This window comes from Clytia hemisphaerica, unplaced genomic scaffold (genome assembly GCF_902728285.1).
Source record: "Clytia hemisphaerica strain Z4C2 unplaced genomic scaffold, Clytia hemisphaerica genome assembly, whole genome shotgun sequence".
Taxonomy (NCBI): domain Eukaryota; kingdom Metazoa; phylum Cnidaria; class Hydrozoa; order Leptothecata; family Clytiidae; genus Clytia; species Clytia hemisphaerica.
In genome coordinates, this window is record NW_027103640.1 from 159,528 (window position 1) to 175,647 (window position 16,120).

Here is a 16,120-nt window from a genome sequence, read left to right on the forward strand (position 1 = left end):
GGTCAAAATCTTTTGTCCAGGGGTTCAACTCCTGAAATATGTTAAATCCTTCGTCCCACATGTAATTTTTCTCAATTTTCTCAATTGTAGTACAATTTAGTCTACACGTTTTTTTTTTATTAGAACCCAGTTTTTAAGAACATTCAGGCTGAAATTCGTCGAAAATTTAAGAACACTGTAAGAACATGCCCAGCCTCGGTTTGGAAAAAAAATGACTAGAAACTACAACTTTTTCCTCTTTTCAAGCAGTTCTAACCGAACTTAGGGATGGATATTCTAAAATCGAGAGTCAAATATTGTCCAAATTTTACCAATTTTAAGTGCTCTTCATTTTGCATGATTTTTCCGATTTAGAGTAATCTGAAAAATTAAGAACGCATTTAAGAACATTTCAGGCTGAAAAATGCTAAGGAAATAAGCACATCCAGGCTCAGCCAAGTTTTAGGTGTTCTAATAAAAAAAAACGTGTATTTTTCTAAATTTTGTATTTTTTTTGTAATAGTATTTTCCATATTTCTTTTCTTTGTACATAACATTATAGAATTCCTAAACCTTGCTCAAAACCATTATGTAATCGTGGTCTAGAAGCTATTTTTTATGTAAAACGAAAATTTTCTCAAAGTGTATAATATGATGCAAAAAATATATTTCTTAAACATTCAAATCATCACTTGTGTGAGTGCTCTTTTTTTATGAATAACTTTTTCGTTTCGCAATAACTTTTTATGGGAAATAATATATTTCACCGAAAGTCAGTTTAGTCCATGATGGGATACTGCTTAAGGCGTATAATTTGACAACAGAAGTTTTCGCGGCTCTGTACCTTTTTAACTTTGATATTCTTAACAAGGCATTTCTCGAAGGCTAATGTATGAAAAAAGTCTGAAGCTGTAAAACTTCCCCCTTTTCTCAGACTCACTGGGACCCCTTTCCACACTGGAAAAATTGGCCTAAATATCGCCCGCAGTGGAAATTATATTCCAATTTTCGTCTCAACTGAAATTAACCAGATAAGCAAATCCTCACTGCAAAATATTGTGCTATTTTTTCCATCCCCACTGAATTTTCTGGCTCGAAAACAAATGGAATTCAAATCCCCAGGCATAAAAAATATGGGAATATTAATCTCCATCGAGTTTTTCCCGTTATTTTTACCTCCACTGGCCGAAGAAATCCTGCTTGGGTTTGTGAGAAGGGGGTGTACTGAAGTTGAGAAGAAGAAATTCCTTTCTCAAGATTTCTAAGCCAATAAAAATACGAGCACAGAAAACAGTGCCAGATCCGTTGTTTAGATCCTGGCTTAATCCAAAACTGAAGAATCAAATTGCTTCAACCAACACGCAGTTTGAGGAAGAAATTCTTTCATAAGATCAAAATACATTTGGGATAGGGATTTCCCGAAAAAAAGTATCGAGTCGTACCACTTCTATAGAAAAAAAGTTATTCTGTGTTTCACCATGGAGGTATAAAGAAAAACAGGAGTTGAATGTGTCGGTAATTGGTCGTTGAAGTCTTTTGATTTCTTTTATAAGATGTATCAAAAGAAATTCTAAGCTCGCCCGATGAAATAAGACTTTTTAGTAGAACTCAAGTTTGCTCTGAACATTCTAATTATCAGTATTGAAGATTCTAGAATTTTAATATACGAAAATTAAATAAAACTTTGTCCACGACAAAAGTTTATGTTCCATTTTGTTATCCGTTCAATTTTGTTTTGAAAAGATATTTTCTCAAGCCAGAAAATGAAAAGTTCTTTATAAACACACCCAATTCCAGACTCAATTTGTAGACATAAAGTCGCTGGAGAATTTTGGAGGAAAGTATCAAGCAATAGAGTTAACTTTAAAGAAAACATTGATCGAAAAATCTTATTATTTGACGAGGGATTGCCAAGTTTACAGGTCTTTTTTTAGTCCAAATATTTTCTTACACGGATGTCAGAAACAATGAATCTCGTCTCAACTAATTTTTAAAGCTTCAATGAGCCAATAAGATTTCACCAATGGATAAAAGAGCTTATTAAAAATGCACGATATGAGATTATGAGCATACATACATCGTAACTTTTTTAATCGTAGGGCGAGCTTGGTTACATACAGGGTGTCCCTAATAAAAGTATCGAGTTTGAACATGTGATTGAGTAAAAAAGTTTGTGTGTGTTATCGCTAAAATATAAGAACATTCTCCATCACATAGGCTCATTACAAAAGGTAGTTACAACGTATAAATTAATCAATAGCCCTTTTACTATTCCCCTGTTGCATAAATGTACGTCTTTAAAAATCAAAATTAATAAAAATTCAAATTCCCTCGTTTTACTTTTTTATTGTTCCATACATTCCATTTTTATTATTTTCATAGTTTTACATACGATTCTTTACAAACATGTTTTAATTGTTGCGTTTTTCTCATGATCGTAATTTCGTTGCATTTGTAAACAGGCAGAGTATGTTTTTATTGTTACGTAATGACAAAGAAAAAAGAGGGAGAGCTTAAAATACAATTTTGTGAATACACACTTAAAACTTTCTACTCAATCGCATGTTCAAACTCGATACTTTTATTAGGGACACCCTGTATAGCATACTTCTCCTGGATTCACTAAATCTGCAATATTTGTGAAAGTTTCTCTCTGTGTCATATTAATTGTCATGAGACATCCTTTTATGAATAACTTTTACAAAAAAACAATTCTCAATAACTTTAACGTTATGAAAATTGTAAAGAAAGTTAATTCTTTTTTATCATAACGACTGTTGTAAAAACAATTATTGTGTGAACATATTTTGCTACAATTTGTTAAACACACGCAACAACCTTCGAACTCGATAATTTTTTTCGGGACACCCTGTAGGGTGATAACGATTTGAGCCGGTTCTTTTGATTTTGATAATCAAAAACGTACTGTTTATTTACAGTATATGGCCCCCAAAACGGAGACGGCCCCCAAAACGGAGGTTGTCATTAAAAGGAGGATTCTGACTTGTAGATTTATCAGAATTAAACGATTTTTGTTTATTTAGAAAGAATGATGGTTATACTAGAAAATTAGCATGTTTTTGATGGTTTGAGACGGATTCAAAATAACATATTTGCGTATGAAGGAGATATTTTAACACCAAAATTAGATAAAAATTGCATATAACTCACTCTAGCTCCTTGGATATTGAAAATAAGTTATGAAAATGGGGTATAGGAAACTTTCTACACCTAATGCCGTTCAGAAAATGCAGACACATCTGTGACTTTAGAGGATGGGTAAAAGATATATAGCATCTTAAAGGTCAACCAGTATTTTGGGACCCTAGAATCAACATTGATAAAACCGAAAATTCTAAATATGAGAAACAGCAAAAAATCTTGGAATTCCACTCCTATCAGGTTGAGTTAATAGCTTATAACAAAAAATTAACATTATATATAAAAATTTTCGCTGAATCAGCAAAAATGGCAAATTCTGTCATTTTCTGCAAATATAGGAAAAATACCTTTTAAAGCTTAATATTTCAGTTTCAGTAAGCTTTGCTTCTCAAATTTCACAGCTTTTCCATACCGAATGGAACTATTTCAAAAGACATGATTTTCAGAAATTGATTAATAAGTTGTCTAAATTGGCATTTGAAAAATTTAAAATTTCATTTTGGACTTTGCAATATCGAAATCTTGAAATATTTCATAAAATCATAAATTTTACATATATCGGGTCGTAATTTTAAGGTAAACACAAATATGTTCATGTTGTTCCTCTATTACCATGGGAATAAGTATTTAACTTACACCTCCGTTTTGGGGGCCCCAAACCTGCATTTGACCCAGGGGGGTATATGAAAAATTTTTATCTAACAAATTTATGCCAAACCCTCTAAATCACATTTCAAAACTATGGTCAAAATTTTGTATTAATATCTTAAAGATATCTCGAGAAATCGCTAAAATTGCAACCTCCGTTTTGGGGGCCATTAGAAAAAAGCTACCTATCTTTAAGCTATTGAAAAATATTGTTGAAATTGAAAATTTGGAAAAAGAACTGTCGGGAATAAAGTAGGATTGTTAAATGTTTTCATGAAAGAAAAATTTTTTGTAAAACCCTCTTTTCCTCTAGCTTTGAGAGAAATTTTAAATTTGATCGCCGTTTTGGGGGCCACATACTGTACTGACTATAAAATAAAATACAAAAACATGTCATAAAAATCATTACAAAATTTGTTTGTTTGTTATGCATTGCAACTATTTTCTTTTTTATTAGGACAACTTATAATTAAAACTGTACACCTAATACAAATTCTAAATCTCTTTATAAAAAATCTATTGAATACAACAGGCAGAAGGGGAGTGCCTTTTTGCAAGAGTGTCTCTGTATAGTGTTAGTTCTTCAGCACGTTTCATCATTGATTTGGTTTTCTCACTCACAACACGATAACTTTCGCTAGATTTGTCAAGTGTTCCACAAATAGAAATACACAATTCGATTCCTTTATAATATTCTTGTAAGGCTTCGTCATATCTGCTCTCGTCATCCAACGATTCCCCTTGTTCTGCATGTTTCAAGGCTCGATCAAAACCAGGCAAAATCTCTCTATAATTCTCAATCGAATGTTGTCTTGTGAGTGAGATTAAAGATTTCTTTGCCAGTTGTTTTTGATATAATTTTAATTGCTCTGCTCTTGTAACATATTGATTTACTTTTGCTTTGATTGCTGTTTTTTTGTCTCTGTCATTTTCAAAATCTATTGCAGGGATAAAATATTCTAATGCTGAACAGTACCTCTCAATAGCTTGTTTAAAATCTTTCTTCTCATCAAATTTTATAGCTTCAGTCACTGTGCTGATAGCTTTTTGCAATGATTCTTTTCTTGGAGCGTGCTCAAGATCTACAAATGGATGAGAAAAAAATTCCTCAAATGTTATCCTATTCTCAGGATCTCGTTGCAAAAGTCTGGAAAGCAAATCTCTGCAGTTTGGTGATAACACAACTGTGCTTGGAATAACAACTTCATCTTTTGACAAAATCTTCAACTCTAATTCTTCATAAGTTTTAGATGCAAAGGGAGCAGAGCCAAATAAAGTTTCAAACAAGATCACACCGCTAGACCACAAGTCAACAGATGCATTGTATGAATCTGATAAAAACATTTCAACTGCCATGTAAAGAGGCGACCCCCTCAAGTTATCTCGTCCCTCTTTGTCTAAGATGTGCTGAGCAAAACCAAAATCTCCAACCTTCAAGGTGGGATTATCTTTTGAGTCGAGCAACAGGTTGTGTGGTTTTAAATCCATGTGAGAAATATTTCTTTCACGGATATACTGCAATGCTAGAGCCAATTGACGCAAAAATTTCCTAGCAACATTTTCTGGAAGTCTCTTATATTTTTTGATAAAGCTGGATAAATCTCCACCACTACAATACTCAAGAATCAGATAAATATTATTTTCATCCCATTGGAAATCTTTTAATTTTACAATATGTTCATGGTCTAAACTTTTCAAAATTTCGATTTCACGGAGCAAATTCTCACTTGACTTTTTCCCCAAACTGCTCTTTTTGATGCATTTTACCGCAACTATTTCACGTATATTTCCTTTCTTGTATCCTTTATATACAGAAGCATACGATCCTTCACCAAGCTTTTCAGTCAGAACGAAGTCCTTCATTTTTGGAGGGCCAAAATTTAAAATTTGCTTTTTTAAGGTAGTTTCTCTGGAGGCCGCCATCTTGATTATTTGTTATGAAGACTCGCTCGCTCAAACATGATGTAATGGTGTAATGACGTAAGACATTTTTCCGATATTTGCTGACACTGCATAATATTTACAACAAATTTACTGACCAGCCGAATGATCACTGGGTATCCACACGATCAAAATGTACTTACCAAAACAGCAAGGATGAAGGACAAATACACCTTTCCCGTAATTCGTAAAACTAATGCGCGCGCATTATTTTGATGCTCTCCACCGTTTGGTCTCTGGAGGTAAACAAACCCGTTTTTGCCTGCGTTCCCTTAGGGAAAGTTGGTTTTTTGAGCTTTTCTTAAGTTCTGTCGAACAAAATCCCCTCAAATTTTAGTATGTTCAATCTATTCATGATATTATACCACCCTGAAAATATTTTGCCAAAAGAAGGTCGCTGTCAAAAGTTAGAGGCTCAAATCCCACTTTCCCTAACCCCTCGCAGGCAAAAACGCGTTTTTTGCCTCCCAAACAATTTTATACACAACGGTGGAGCGCACATTTTCCCGGGCCATTTCTGAGAAATTTGAATTACGGGAAAGGTGTATTAATGCTGAATGCTCAGGGATGGTGGTTGGTTTGTATTTGAGGCTCTTAAATGATATTCCTACAGGAAGGATCTGGAGGTCTCCCTGCATTAAGTGTATAAAGTGATGAGGTTTTTCCTGCTGCGAAGCTTTAGCTTTTGATGATGCAGATGTGCCCCACCCCACCCGCTACGCAATCTTCAATTGTGGACACTGAGGTACTGAGGCAAAATACAGTAGGATAAAGGCAAAAGGAGGTGCTGTTGTCAGATCAGATGCCATTATCAATCTCTTGAGATATCCATTTGACTCATATTAGCCAGGGAGATGTCAATCGAAAAGTTACAATCAAAATCAATCAAAGATTTTACATCATTTCAAGATTGATTTGGTTCGATTGTACTTCGACCAATCACTTTGATTGGTTTCGATTGATTTTGTCAATCACTTCTCGATTGGTTTCGATTATATTCGATTGGTTCGACATTCATTTTTGATTGACATCCTTTTTTTGTTACTAGACTAATGAAAAGCCGGAACGATGACACCATGTGTGATCGCCTCTTTCCAAACAAATGAAGCACTGACAGTCAGGCACATCCTGGCAAATGAACGGGGTGAGCATTTGCATGGGGTATTCGTCACCCAGTGTAAATGAGATAGGACGTCTCAGGCTAAAAGCGTGAAAATGAATAAAAATGAACTTCAAACTGAAAATGGGAAAAAAGGAAGAAAACTGGGAACTTTATTTTTTCGTTAAAAGTTTCTTCAATCTTCGAAGACAAAATTGACCCATGGAAAAAAAATTTCATCTATGCAGTTCTTTGAAATGAAGCAAAATATTTCCAACCCGGTTCAATTGCATGGGGTATTCAGTGCTATTACATCACTTTTGTTTTCGACCCCTTGCATTTGCCACCCATCGCAAGTGAAAAATACCCCGTTCATTTGCCAGGATGTGCCTGACTGACTGATTTGGTCAAATATCATGTACCTAACAGGGGCAATCGTTTCTTTAATCATGCCTACAAGGTTGGCCTAAATACCTAATCATTTGAAGTCTATGTATATGGTAGAGGTATATAATTGTTTTATTCTAATCCTATTTTTTTCCAAGGAATATTTTAAGCCCAATTTGAGGGTGGTAGCACCAACAGAACAGGTTCTAGGTTTTTTATCCAGGCAAAAATGCTTGAAATTAGCCAATTTCGGGCATAAAAAAGGCCGGAGAACCGTCAAAAATTGAAAAAATCAAAAAATATCTCAGATTTGTGTTATTTGGGTCCCAACGGACCAAAAAAAATTATGCAAACTTAATTTTGAAAAAAAAAGTCTCTATAGCCCACTGCTAATGCTAAGTAGTAAAGTAGAGATTGATGTCTTCTTTGTTCTTAGAATGCTAAAAAGAGCATGACAATTTTCTCATTGTACATTGAAGAAGACTTTGTGAGAGTTGTAGAAGTCTTTTTAATTTCATTTAGAATTACCTCTAAGTAATTGTACAGGTTCTTTTCGCAAATGATTTAACTGCAGTCTAAGATATTTGAGATAAAATTATTTCAATCTGAAACGAGTAGACCAAGACCAAATAGTAATTTGTTCCTGTAGACCAGTTCTTTACACAATGGTCCCATTCTGGTATCAGGCCATATTTTAGAAATGCAAGGCAGGGTCTGTTGGTGGCCAAAAAGGGCACTTTTTCAGTGCTTTTCCACTAAAAAGACTGTTTTTACCAATTTTGGTAATTTCAGGGGGGTAGCATCCGATTACAAACGTTAAAAGAGCATGAAAAATGGCCTGGTAGTCACCTATTAATTGGTCAATAAAAATTTGTTTAGAGGCATTTTTCATTGTTGAGGGCGACCCCTGACAGCCTGAAAGGTTATGTATGACTATACGTATGTAAAGTGAATATTAAAAAGATGTTATAATAGATGTTATATCCTAGTATACTAAGATTACAGCAAGGTCTTAGTATGCTACGGTTAAACGCGACTGTCAGTGCTGCAAATAGGGAAATTTCAGTTGGCCGGTAATTTTTCGAGTGTAACGAGCAAAATGAAAAACTGAGCCTCAGAATGACCGGTAGAAACTACCAAATGACTTGTAATTACTGGTCACCGGCGGTTATTTGCAGCACTGACTGTATCTACAGGGTGGCAAATTCACAAACTCTTACAGACACAGTGTTGATTCATTTACATGCATTCCTCACCTGTCCTCACCACTTTTCAGGGGCTGGTTATTTTGGTAAAGGTATGAAAATCAAGTTTGGCCTCTGCTCTGACAAATTTAGTATCAAAAGTTTATGCTGCAAAAGGGCTTTATTGTTTACTTGCCTTGTGAGCAATAGAAGAATGAGCTGCAAAACTTCTAAAGGGATTTTTTGAAAAATAAACCACACTTTTTAATGAAATTACAGTAACATTAAAAAAAACTATGAAAAATTACCTAAATTTGAAAGATTTGAACTGACCCAACCTCAAAAACTAATTTGAAGAACAACTTCCCAAGAAAAGATCTATGGAGGAGAAAACGCATTGCAGGATAGGCTATTTCCTGGAAATTTTGCCTGACCTCAAACACTTATCTGTTTATATGTGTGGATTTTTTTTACTTTAGCGTGTAATCAAGGCCTGACAAGTCGAAGTGCTCTCTCAGGAGTTAAATGACAAATTTGACAGTTTTTTATATAAACTTCTCACAGGGGTTTCTTGTCAATGTATTGTGCAAACATTTTATAGTTGTAAAGTGCGAGTGAAAAAAACGTACGGCTAGCTTAGTTTCTAATCCTGATATGGAAGTTTTAGTCTAGGCTGGTAGGGTCCAAATTTAGTCTTTCACTGCTTCAGAGTCCAAATTCTGTCTATCAGGGTCCAACAAGCTTTTTTGGGCAACTTTGGGATTTTGAACTTAAAAAGTCCAGAACATAACCCTAACTGGCCCGGGCATGTTCAAGTCATGTTTTTGCTATATTTTGGCCAAAAGGGGCCATCCACATAGTACGTACGCACTAAGGGGGGGGGGGTGGGGGTATCTTATCAAAAGCGTATTCTTGCGTGCAGGGGGGAGGGGAGGGTCGAATGAAAATGTATGTATGCAAAAAAAAAAATTCAGCCCTTTTTTGCATGTAAAATCGTGTGAAAGAGAATAAAGAGTGAATTGTTGTCCTGCTCTCATGAAATGAAATAATAAACGACATTATGCAAAGAGAATAATGTGTACATAATTATCTGCTTAGGGAGCGGTCATAAAGTATCTACTAGAGGGGGGTGGAGGATATTTTGAAAAATCCAAAAAAAATTTCGCACCCCCCCCTAAGCCCTCAAAAAAAAATTCGAACCCCCCCTCATAAGGCCCAAATTTTTTTCGCACCCCCCCCCCAACTAAGAAAATCTTTACGTGAAAAAGAATTCATCCAGATGCGGTACAAAGAGTATTATTTGTTTGTATGACAGTTTTTTATGTCAAAATAAGGTAAGGGAGATAGTAGTTTAGCCCTGTTAAGTTAAAGTATAACAGGGTTAAGACAAGAGTCATCAAGTGGTTTTCTCTGAGCTTCTGTAAAATTTGGAAAAAAATACGGCTTATTTTCCCCAGTAGCGATCTGGCTTAATTTTCTGGGGGTGCAAACTATGAAATTGGCGCCCCCGGTATTTTCTGTCCTTACTTGCGCCCTCCATTATTAAGTGAAAATATTAAACTGTAAGAGCAGTATCGTTGAAAGTAACGCCCGGAATCTTTGAGTCAAGAAACTTGGAATTTGTTTTTTGTAATTTGAAATGTTAAGGTGTTTTGACATTAGCAGATGCTAAGGAGGCGCAACCATGGTTTGCGCCGACGGGCGAAAATTTCAATATTTTTCACCACCATTTTAGCTAAAAGACACTTCGTTTTGACAATTTTCTTTTAAGAAGTACTTTTTCAAACCACCCTGATGAGCTGTGAGAGCCACTAATCTACTTCCGTCGCCTAGCTCAATGTTACAAACCAAAAGGGCAAGGCGATGATGCCCAAATAATGCCATTAGGAAATGTACATATATGCAATAAGATAAATTATGAGTTTTCTCTTGAGTTTCCCAAAAAAATTTGGAACCCCCCCCTAAGCCCTAAAAAAAATTTTGGAACCCCCCCCTAAGCCCTCGAAAAAAATTTCGAACCCCCCCCTAGAATCCTCCACCCCCCCCCTAGTAGATACTTTATGACCGCTCCCTTAATGCTTTAAATGTGACACTCATATTTTACCAGAAGATTTGCACTTTAATTTTTTAGATGAGGGGTTAATGGAAAACGTATATCAAAGGGGGTGTGGGCATAATGCGTACGCATATATGTCAGGTTAGATCTTTTCAGTTCCCATTAATCTTGGATTATAATGCAAAAAATCATGGCGACTTGAAAAAGTCATACAAATGCCGCCTTCTTTAAATACCTCCTTGAATAAACGCCCTTCAAAAGACCTGTCGACTACTTGATATGTTCTTTTTTTGTGAAATCAGTTGAGATAATAATTTCGGAGGGAAAACAAAATCTTAGCCCAATTAACCAATTTTCTGGGGTATTCCTAAAGGGTAGGGTATCCCAAATGGGGCCCAATTGGGCTACTTCTTGGGGTACCCCTTTTTGCCCTAAATTTTACAAAATGATGCTACAACCTTCGATTGATCATTTACAAAAATCAGATTTAAGATTGCCATAAAAACTTTTAAGTCACAATAGTCATTTTCCCAAAGTTACTGAAGTCTACTATTTTTTTATCATGGTCAGGCGCCATGTTCTCTTACTCAAAAAAATACAGACCAGAATAAAATTTCTGAAAATTTTTTAATCTATTATGTACACAATAACATAATGAGTTACTTCAATAGGCCGAGTAATGTTGTTATTTATTTTTGAGGTTGCCCATAATGATGTTATTGATATTATGCATGTTATGCATATACGACCCCCTCACAAAGCTCTATTTCATACAACACCATGTGCTTTGACCACATGGTAATATGTATCTTTGAATATCTTCTGCATTATACAATATTAATTAAAATATTTTTTAGATTCGTAATTCCTGGCTTAGCAAATGACTTTCCTCCACAAATTTTCGGTTATTTAATTCTGGTCTGTAAATTAAATGGGTACCCCAATAGGTAGCCCAATTGGGGCCCCAATTGGGGTACCCTACCTTTAGGACCATTCAAAAAGTACGTACGCTCGAGAGGGGGGAGGGGGTACTCCCAAAAGCATACGAGGGGGAGGGGGGGTCCTTGAGGAGAAGTACGTACGCTCGTAATTTTTCCTAAACTGTCTTTTTTGAGAGAAAAACGCAATATTTTCACATCAAAAAATTGTTTTTGCGATTGTTATTTTTCATTTCTCCTTAGGTATTTTTGTTCATCTTATAGATTCTTTTAATTTCTTGAGACTTTGTTATACATACGATTGGATACCTACATATTCTACTGTTACAAGAATGTATTAGCTGACTGGATGATAAATTCTCTTTAAGAAAATTAAAAAACAGTATAACAAAGAGATTTTAAAAACAGCAGAAGCCTAGAACTTCAAAAGGTATACAGTACTCGAAGGTTAAAAGGAATAAAAAAACCTCTTTTATAAAAATCTGTATTTTTCAGTATCAAATTCAAGGCTTCTTTTTACATTACTTAAAATAAATCAAAAGCTTAAGGCTTAATATTTCTAAAATAAATGGAACATAATGAATATAGGTATTTGAGACAAAATAATCAGTTCATATTTCTTTAATGGGTGAAATCATCACATTGTTTAACAATTTTCAGTTTCGATTTTGTGTTGGAATTGTGGACAGCTTCCATCTCTGAATTGATTGCTGAAGGCTTGGTTCATGACTCTCTTCTTCTTACAGGGATTGCTGTTTGGAACTTGATGCCATTCACTCCATCCAATATCACGTGGAATTGCACAGTGACCTTAAAGTGAATTAATTAAAAATACACGTTTTATTAACCCTTAATGCAAGAGGAGCCTGGGTTATAGTTTACCAGAAATGAATGACGTCAAAATGTCTGTTTCTTTAAGAAAATGAAATTGATTCAACATTAAGACCCAGGCTCCAGGCACCTCACGCTTTAGGCATTATCAATAATCAGTAAAGTTTGATTAACGCAACCCAGTTTAAATTATCCTAAATTTTATCATGCCGATTTTCAAGAAAAAAGCTTGTTGGCATAAACATTTGAAGTGATCACTTACATCTAGTTTTGACTTGATCTCTTTGTGAGCAGGTTTGAGAAGCTGGGCATCCTCCATTTCGTGTATGTGATTGGTAGTTGTGGCTGACTCGTCTGCGGATGTTACGGCATTGTCCAGCTGGGATGGATGAATCACTCTCCCAGCCCCCATAGGTTGCATGGCAAGTTCTGTATGTACATTTGGGTGGTGGTGAACGTCTACCGCCCCCGCATCCTTCGACCAGAGTCACACCCAAGGTGCAAGCGATTGCAAAAAAAGCAAGAATTTTGATACCCATACTGTGACCTGTCCAACTGATCGTTAATTTTGAAGTGATCTTTATTTTAGCTGGAAAAAAGCTTTTAATGTTTTTCTATGATGTTCTATATAAGGTATGATAAAAGTACTTTTACATAGGATTTATCTCGATTTCTCACCTTGGCACCTGTTTGTCTCACACCTTATCGGTTTGAATTAAAACCAGTATTTGATAGTTTTCACAGCTGTTTCCTTTTGGTCTTTGTTTACTTATTCCCTTTGACTATATTTGTGGTTTACACTAGCATATTTTTCCGTTTTATAGATTCTTTAACAGTTTTTAATTGCTTTTAAGTTGAAGTATCAAAAATGTGACCCCGGGTGGTTTGGTACTTTCTGTTCTACGGCTCTTTTCAACTGAATTAGCAATTATTCTTTTTCTTAACTTGCAAAGCTTGAATACTCACCACGTTAAAATATAATCAAAGTTTAAACACGCATTTCAGCTTCTTTCTCCCTGAGTGTTACTGTCGTCCAATCTTCATATTAGGCAACATAAGGAGTCAACATGGTTGGGTTTTCAGACGCATGTATTCTGGTGAATAACGGCTTTAAAGCAAATACAGAACACAAGTTTAAAGAAACTATATACAAAAGTCTATGTTGAAGTACAAGAAAGTCGAGAAATAAGATATAAGATATACTTACTAAAAACCCTTTCTACTTACACTAACATACACTGACAGCACAGCAATATTAACACACTTCTGACAAACGTAGAAATTCACTGAACATTTAACAAGAAACATACAATGAACTGTCTCAAGGGACTTACAAGACATATACAATACACAAGAGACACTATTATTCCTAAGATATTAGAATGTACAAAGCTATTAGCAAACAATAAAAGTATATAAACCTAATTAACTACAAATAAACACAATTACATAACAATAAATATAAACTGCTGCTCTGTGGCAGTTATACTGAGTGAAAACATTTATTAAATAATTTCATCGTCATCTTCTTTTCTACTTAGCCCGAAAAACAATCGATTAAAAACAGAAAATAGTTTGATCGTCAGAGCATTGGCACCACAGATTTCTGCAGTCGTAATTTTTGATCTAGATCTAGAGAAACAATTATTTTAGATATTATGAATTTTGAGAGCTCGAAAATAATTACAATCGATTCACTTTTAAATAACATGGTTAAATAAACGTCTAGGAATAACCTGGTGCAAGGCCATATTAAGATTGAATAAAAAGAGACATTAAGATCCTGGCTTCTTTATACAGGCTAAATGCTTAATCAACATTTAGAAAAAGAATATTCAGCAGTAAATTTTCTTTTTCTGTAGAAAATATTCAGGTAAAGGAAGGATGGGCAATCCTTTTTGAATTAACTTCTTGATTTAAAGAACATTTTGTAATTTTCCTAGTATAAGCATCTTCTTGTCTGTTTTTCAGCAGTTTCATATTTGCCCATATTACTGATCTTTCTCTCCTATTTCCTTAGAAAATAAACCAAAACAAAAGCAACAAACAAGCATAAAACTACAACAATAATGGCACAATCTATGAGTGATTTGAAGCAAAAGATCGAAACCTATCGTCAACAGTTCGATGATTCATTTAATGAGATTGTCAACGAGCTGGTTAGCGAAGACGAAGTATTACCTGAGTTAAAACAGGCTGCCGGATGTCTTCGCAAAGCGCTGGAATATAACACCTTTGATGGGAAGAAGTCACGTGGTTTGATGGTCATTTGCACAGTGGATTTCTTACGAAAAGGAAGCCCGTCTGAGGATGAAGTTAAGAAAGCTATTTGTTTGGGTTGGTGTATTGAAATTCTTCAAGCTGTTTTCTTGATCGCCGATGACGTCATGGATCGCTCGGAATTAAGACGCGGCCGCCCTTGTTGGTACAAGAAAGTGGGTTTAGTTTCAATTAATGATACGTATCTTATGGAGCAGTGCATTTATAAACTTATAGATGAACATTTTAAGGACCAGCCGTATTTGTTTGAGCTCTACAAAACTTTTCATAGAATCACTTATTTAACGGCAATGGGTCAAGAGCTGGATATGTTAGCCTCTGAACCGATCGATCAAGAATTCAGTATTGATTTGTTTACGGAGGAAAAATACAAAGCTATCGTGAAATATAAAACGGCTTACTATTCGTTTTATCTACCAGTGTCTTTGGGAATGCATATCGCTGGAGTCACAGATCCCAAAATGTTTAAAGAAGCCGAATTAGTGTTAATGAAGCTGGGTGAGTATTTCCAAATCCAGGATGATTTCATTGATTGTTATGGTGACCCTGCAGTGACTGGTAAAATTGGTCGAGATATTGAAGATGCTAAATGTTCATGGCTTATCATTCAAGCACTGAAAATCGCCACAATTGAACAACGAGAGATCTTGAAACAAAATTATGGGAAAGACGACGCTGAATGCGTGAGATTTGTCAAAGACTTGTATAAAGAATTAAATTTAGAGAAAGTCTACTCCGAATACGAGGAGGAAAGTTATAAATCAATTTGTCAAATGATTCAATCACATGAAAATGGTTTCCCGAAGGAACTCTTCTTATTTCTTGTAATGAAAATCTACAAACGCCAAAAGTAGACTTAGCAGGATTTTGTTTTATGTTTTAGAGAGTTTTCTTATTAGCAACTATATCACATTTTAAGAGTATTTTTTTTCCGACTGAAAGCAATTTTTTTGGATTTATATATTTGAATATTTATAATAAGAAATAATTCATATTTTTCATTTTATTTTCTAGTTTTGGTTTTTAAAGATACAAATAGTAGATAATTTTTATAAAACTACACCACCGAGAAAAGGCATCATTTAAATCTGTCTGCTTCAGCCTGCTTCCGTATTTTGGAATATTGAAAATAATGTTCAAAGTTTGTAGGTGCTGATTGTTTACTTTACCGATAAACCATGGTGATAAACTGTTCGAAAATTGAAAAAACAATTTTCTTTTAAAATCATTCTGTTTTACGCGATAAAAGTTGTGTACACTCTTTGAAGATTAATCACTAGTATTTTTTATTTCTTTCTAATTTTTAAGACATAATTTTGTTTTGTTTTTCTGTTTGTGAAATAATGATGAATAGATATAATATGATTTGCTCTGTCAAATAACTGTGAAAGTCTTTGGATGAAGTACTTAAGTTTATTTGGAAAAGCCATTTTCATCGCTAGAAGCATACCTCTATGTCCCAATCGCCCAATCGAGTGTTTCAGTATTAGGCTAGAGTTAGAAATTTTGAAATTCCTCTGTTCAGCCTAATTTTCTGTTTAAAAATAGAGTTAGATCCACTGCACTAGGCTTCTTAAAAGTAGTGACTAAAGTCTATTTCAAATTCGCTGACAGT

At 34.7% G+C, this 16,120-nt stretch overlaps 2 protein-coding genes and 1 long non-coding RNA gene across 3 annotated transcripts; 1 reads left to right on the top strand and 2 right to left on the bottom strand.

Annotated features, from left to right (window-relative positions):
- Window positions 1-4,151: 4,151 nt before the first annotated feature.
- Window positions 4,152-5,756, bottom strand: LOC136802849 (serine/threonine-protein kinase ULK3-like). Its single transcript, XM_067059610.1, has one exon. It carries the CDS (start codon window positions 5,710-5,712, stop codon window positions 4,306-4,308), a length of 1,407 nt encoding a protein of 468 aa, XP_066915711.1. The 5' UTR covers window positions 5,713-5,756; the 3' UTR covers window positions 4,152-4,305.
- Window positions 5,757-11,864: 6,108 nt separating this feature from the next.
- On the bottom strand, window positions 11,865-13,559 carry LOC136802855 (uncharacterized). Its single transcript, XR_010846067.1, has 2 exons — window positions 12,488-13,559; window positions 11,865-12,204 (listed from the first exon to the last, which is right to left on the bottom strand). It is a non-coding gene; the product is annotated as an uncharacterized lncRNA (long non-coding RNA).
- A 681-nt stretch (window positions 13,560-14,240) lies between these two features.
- On the top strand, window positions 14,241-15,749 carry LOC136802853 (farnesyl pyrophosphate synthase-like). Its single transcript, XM_067059615.1, has one exon. The coding sequence runs from the start codon at window positions 14,295-14,297 to the stop codon at window positions 15,357-15,359; it is 1,065 nt and encodes a 354-aa protein (XP_066915716.1). The 5' UTR covers window positions 14,241-14,294; the 3' UTR covers window positions 15,360-15,749.
- The last annotated feature ends 371 nt before the right edge of the window (window positions 15,750-16,120 follow it).

Bases quoted from the DNA above. Each gene is read 5' to 3' on its own strand.
- LOC136802853 (XM_067059615.1), top strand. From the start codon at position 14,295: ATGGCACAATCTATGAGTGATTTGAAGCAAAAGATCGAAACCTATCGT.
- LOC136802849 (XM_067059610.1), bottom strand. From the start codon at position 5,712: ATGGCGGCCTCCAGAGAAACTACCTTAAAAAAGCAAATTTTAAATTTT.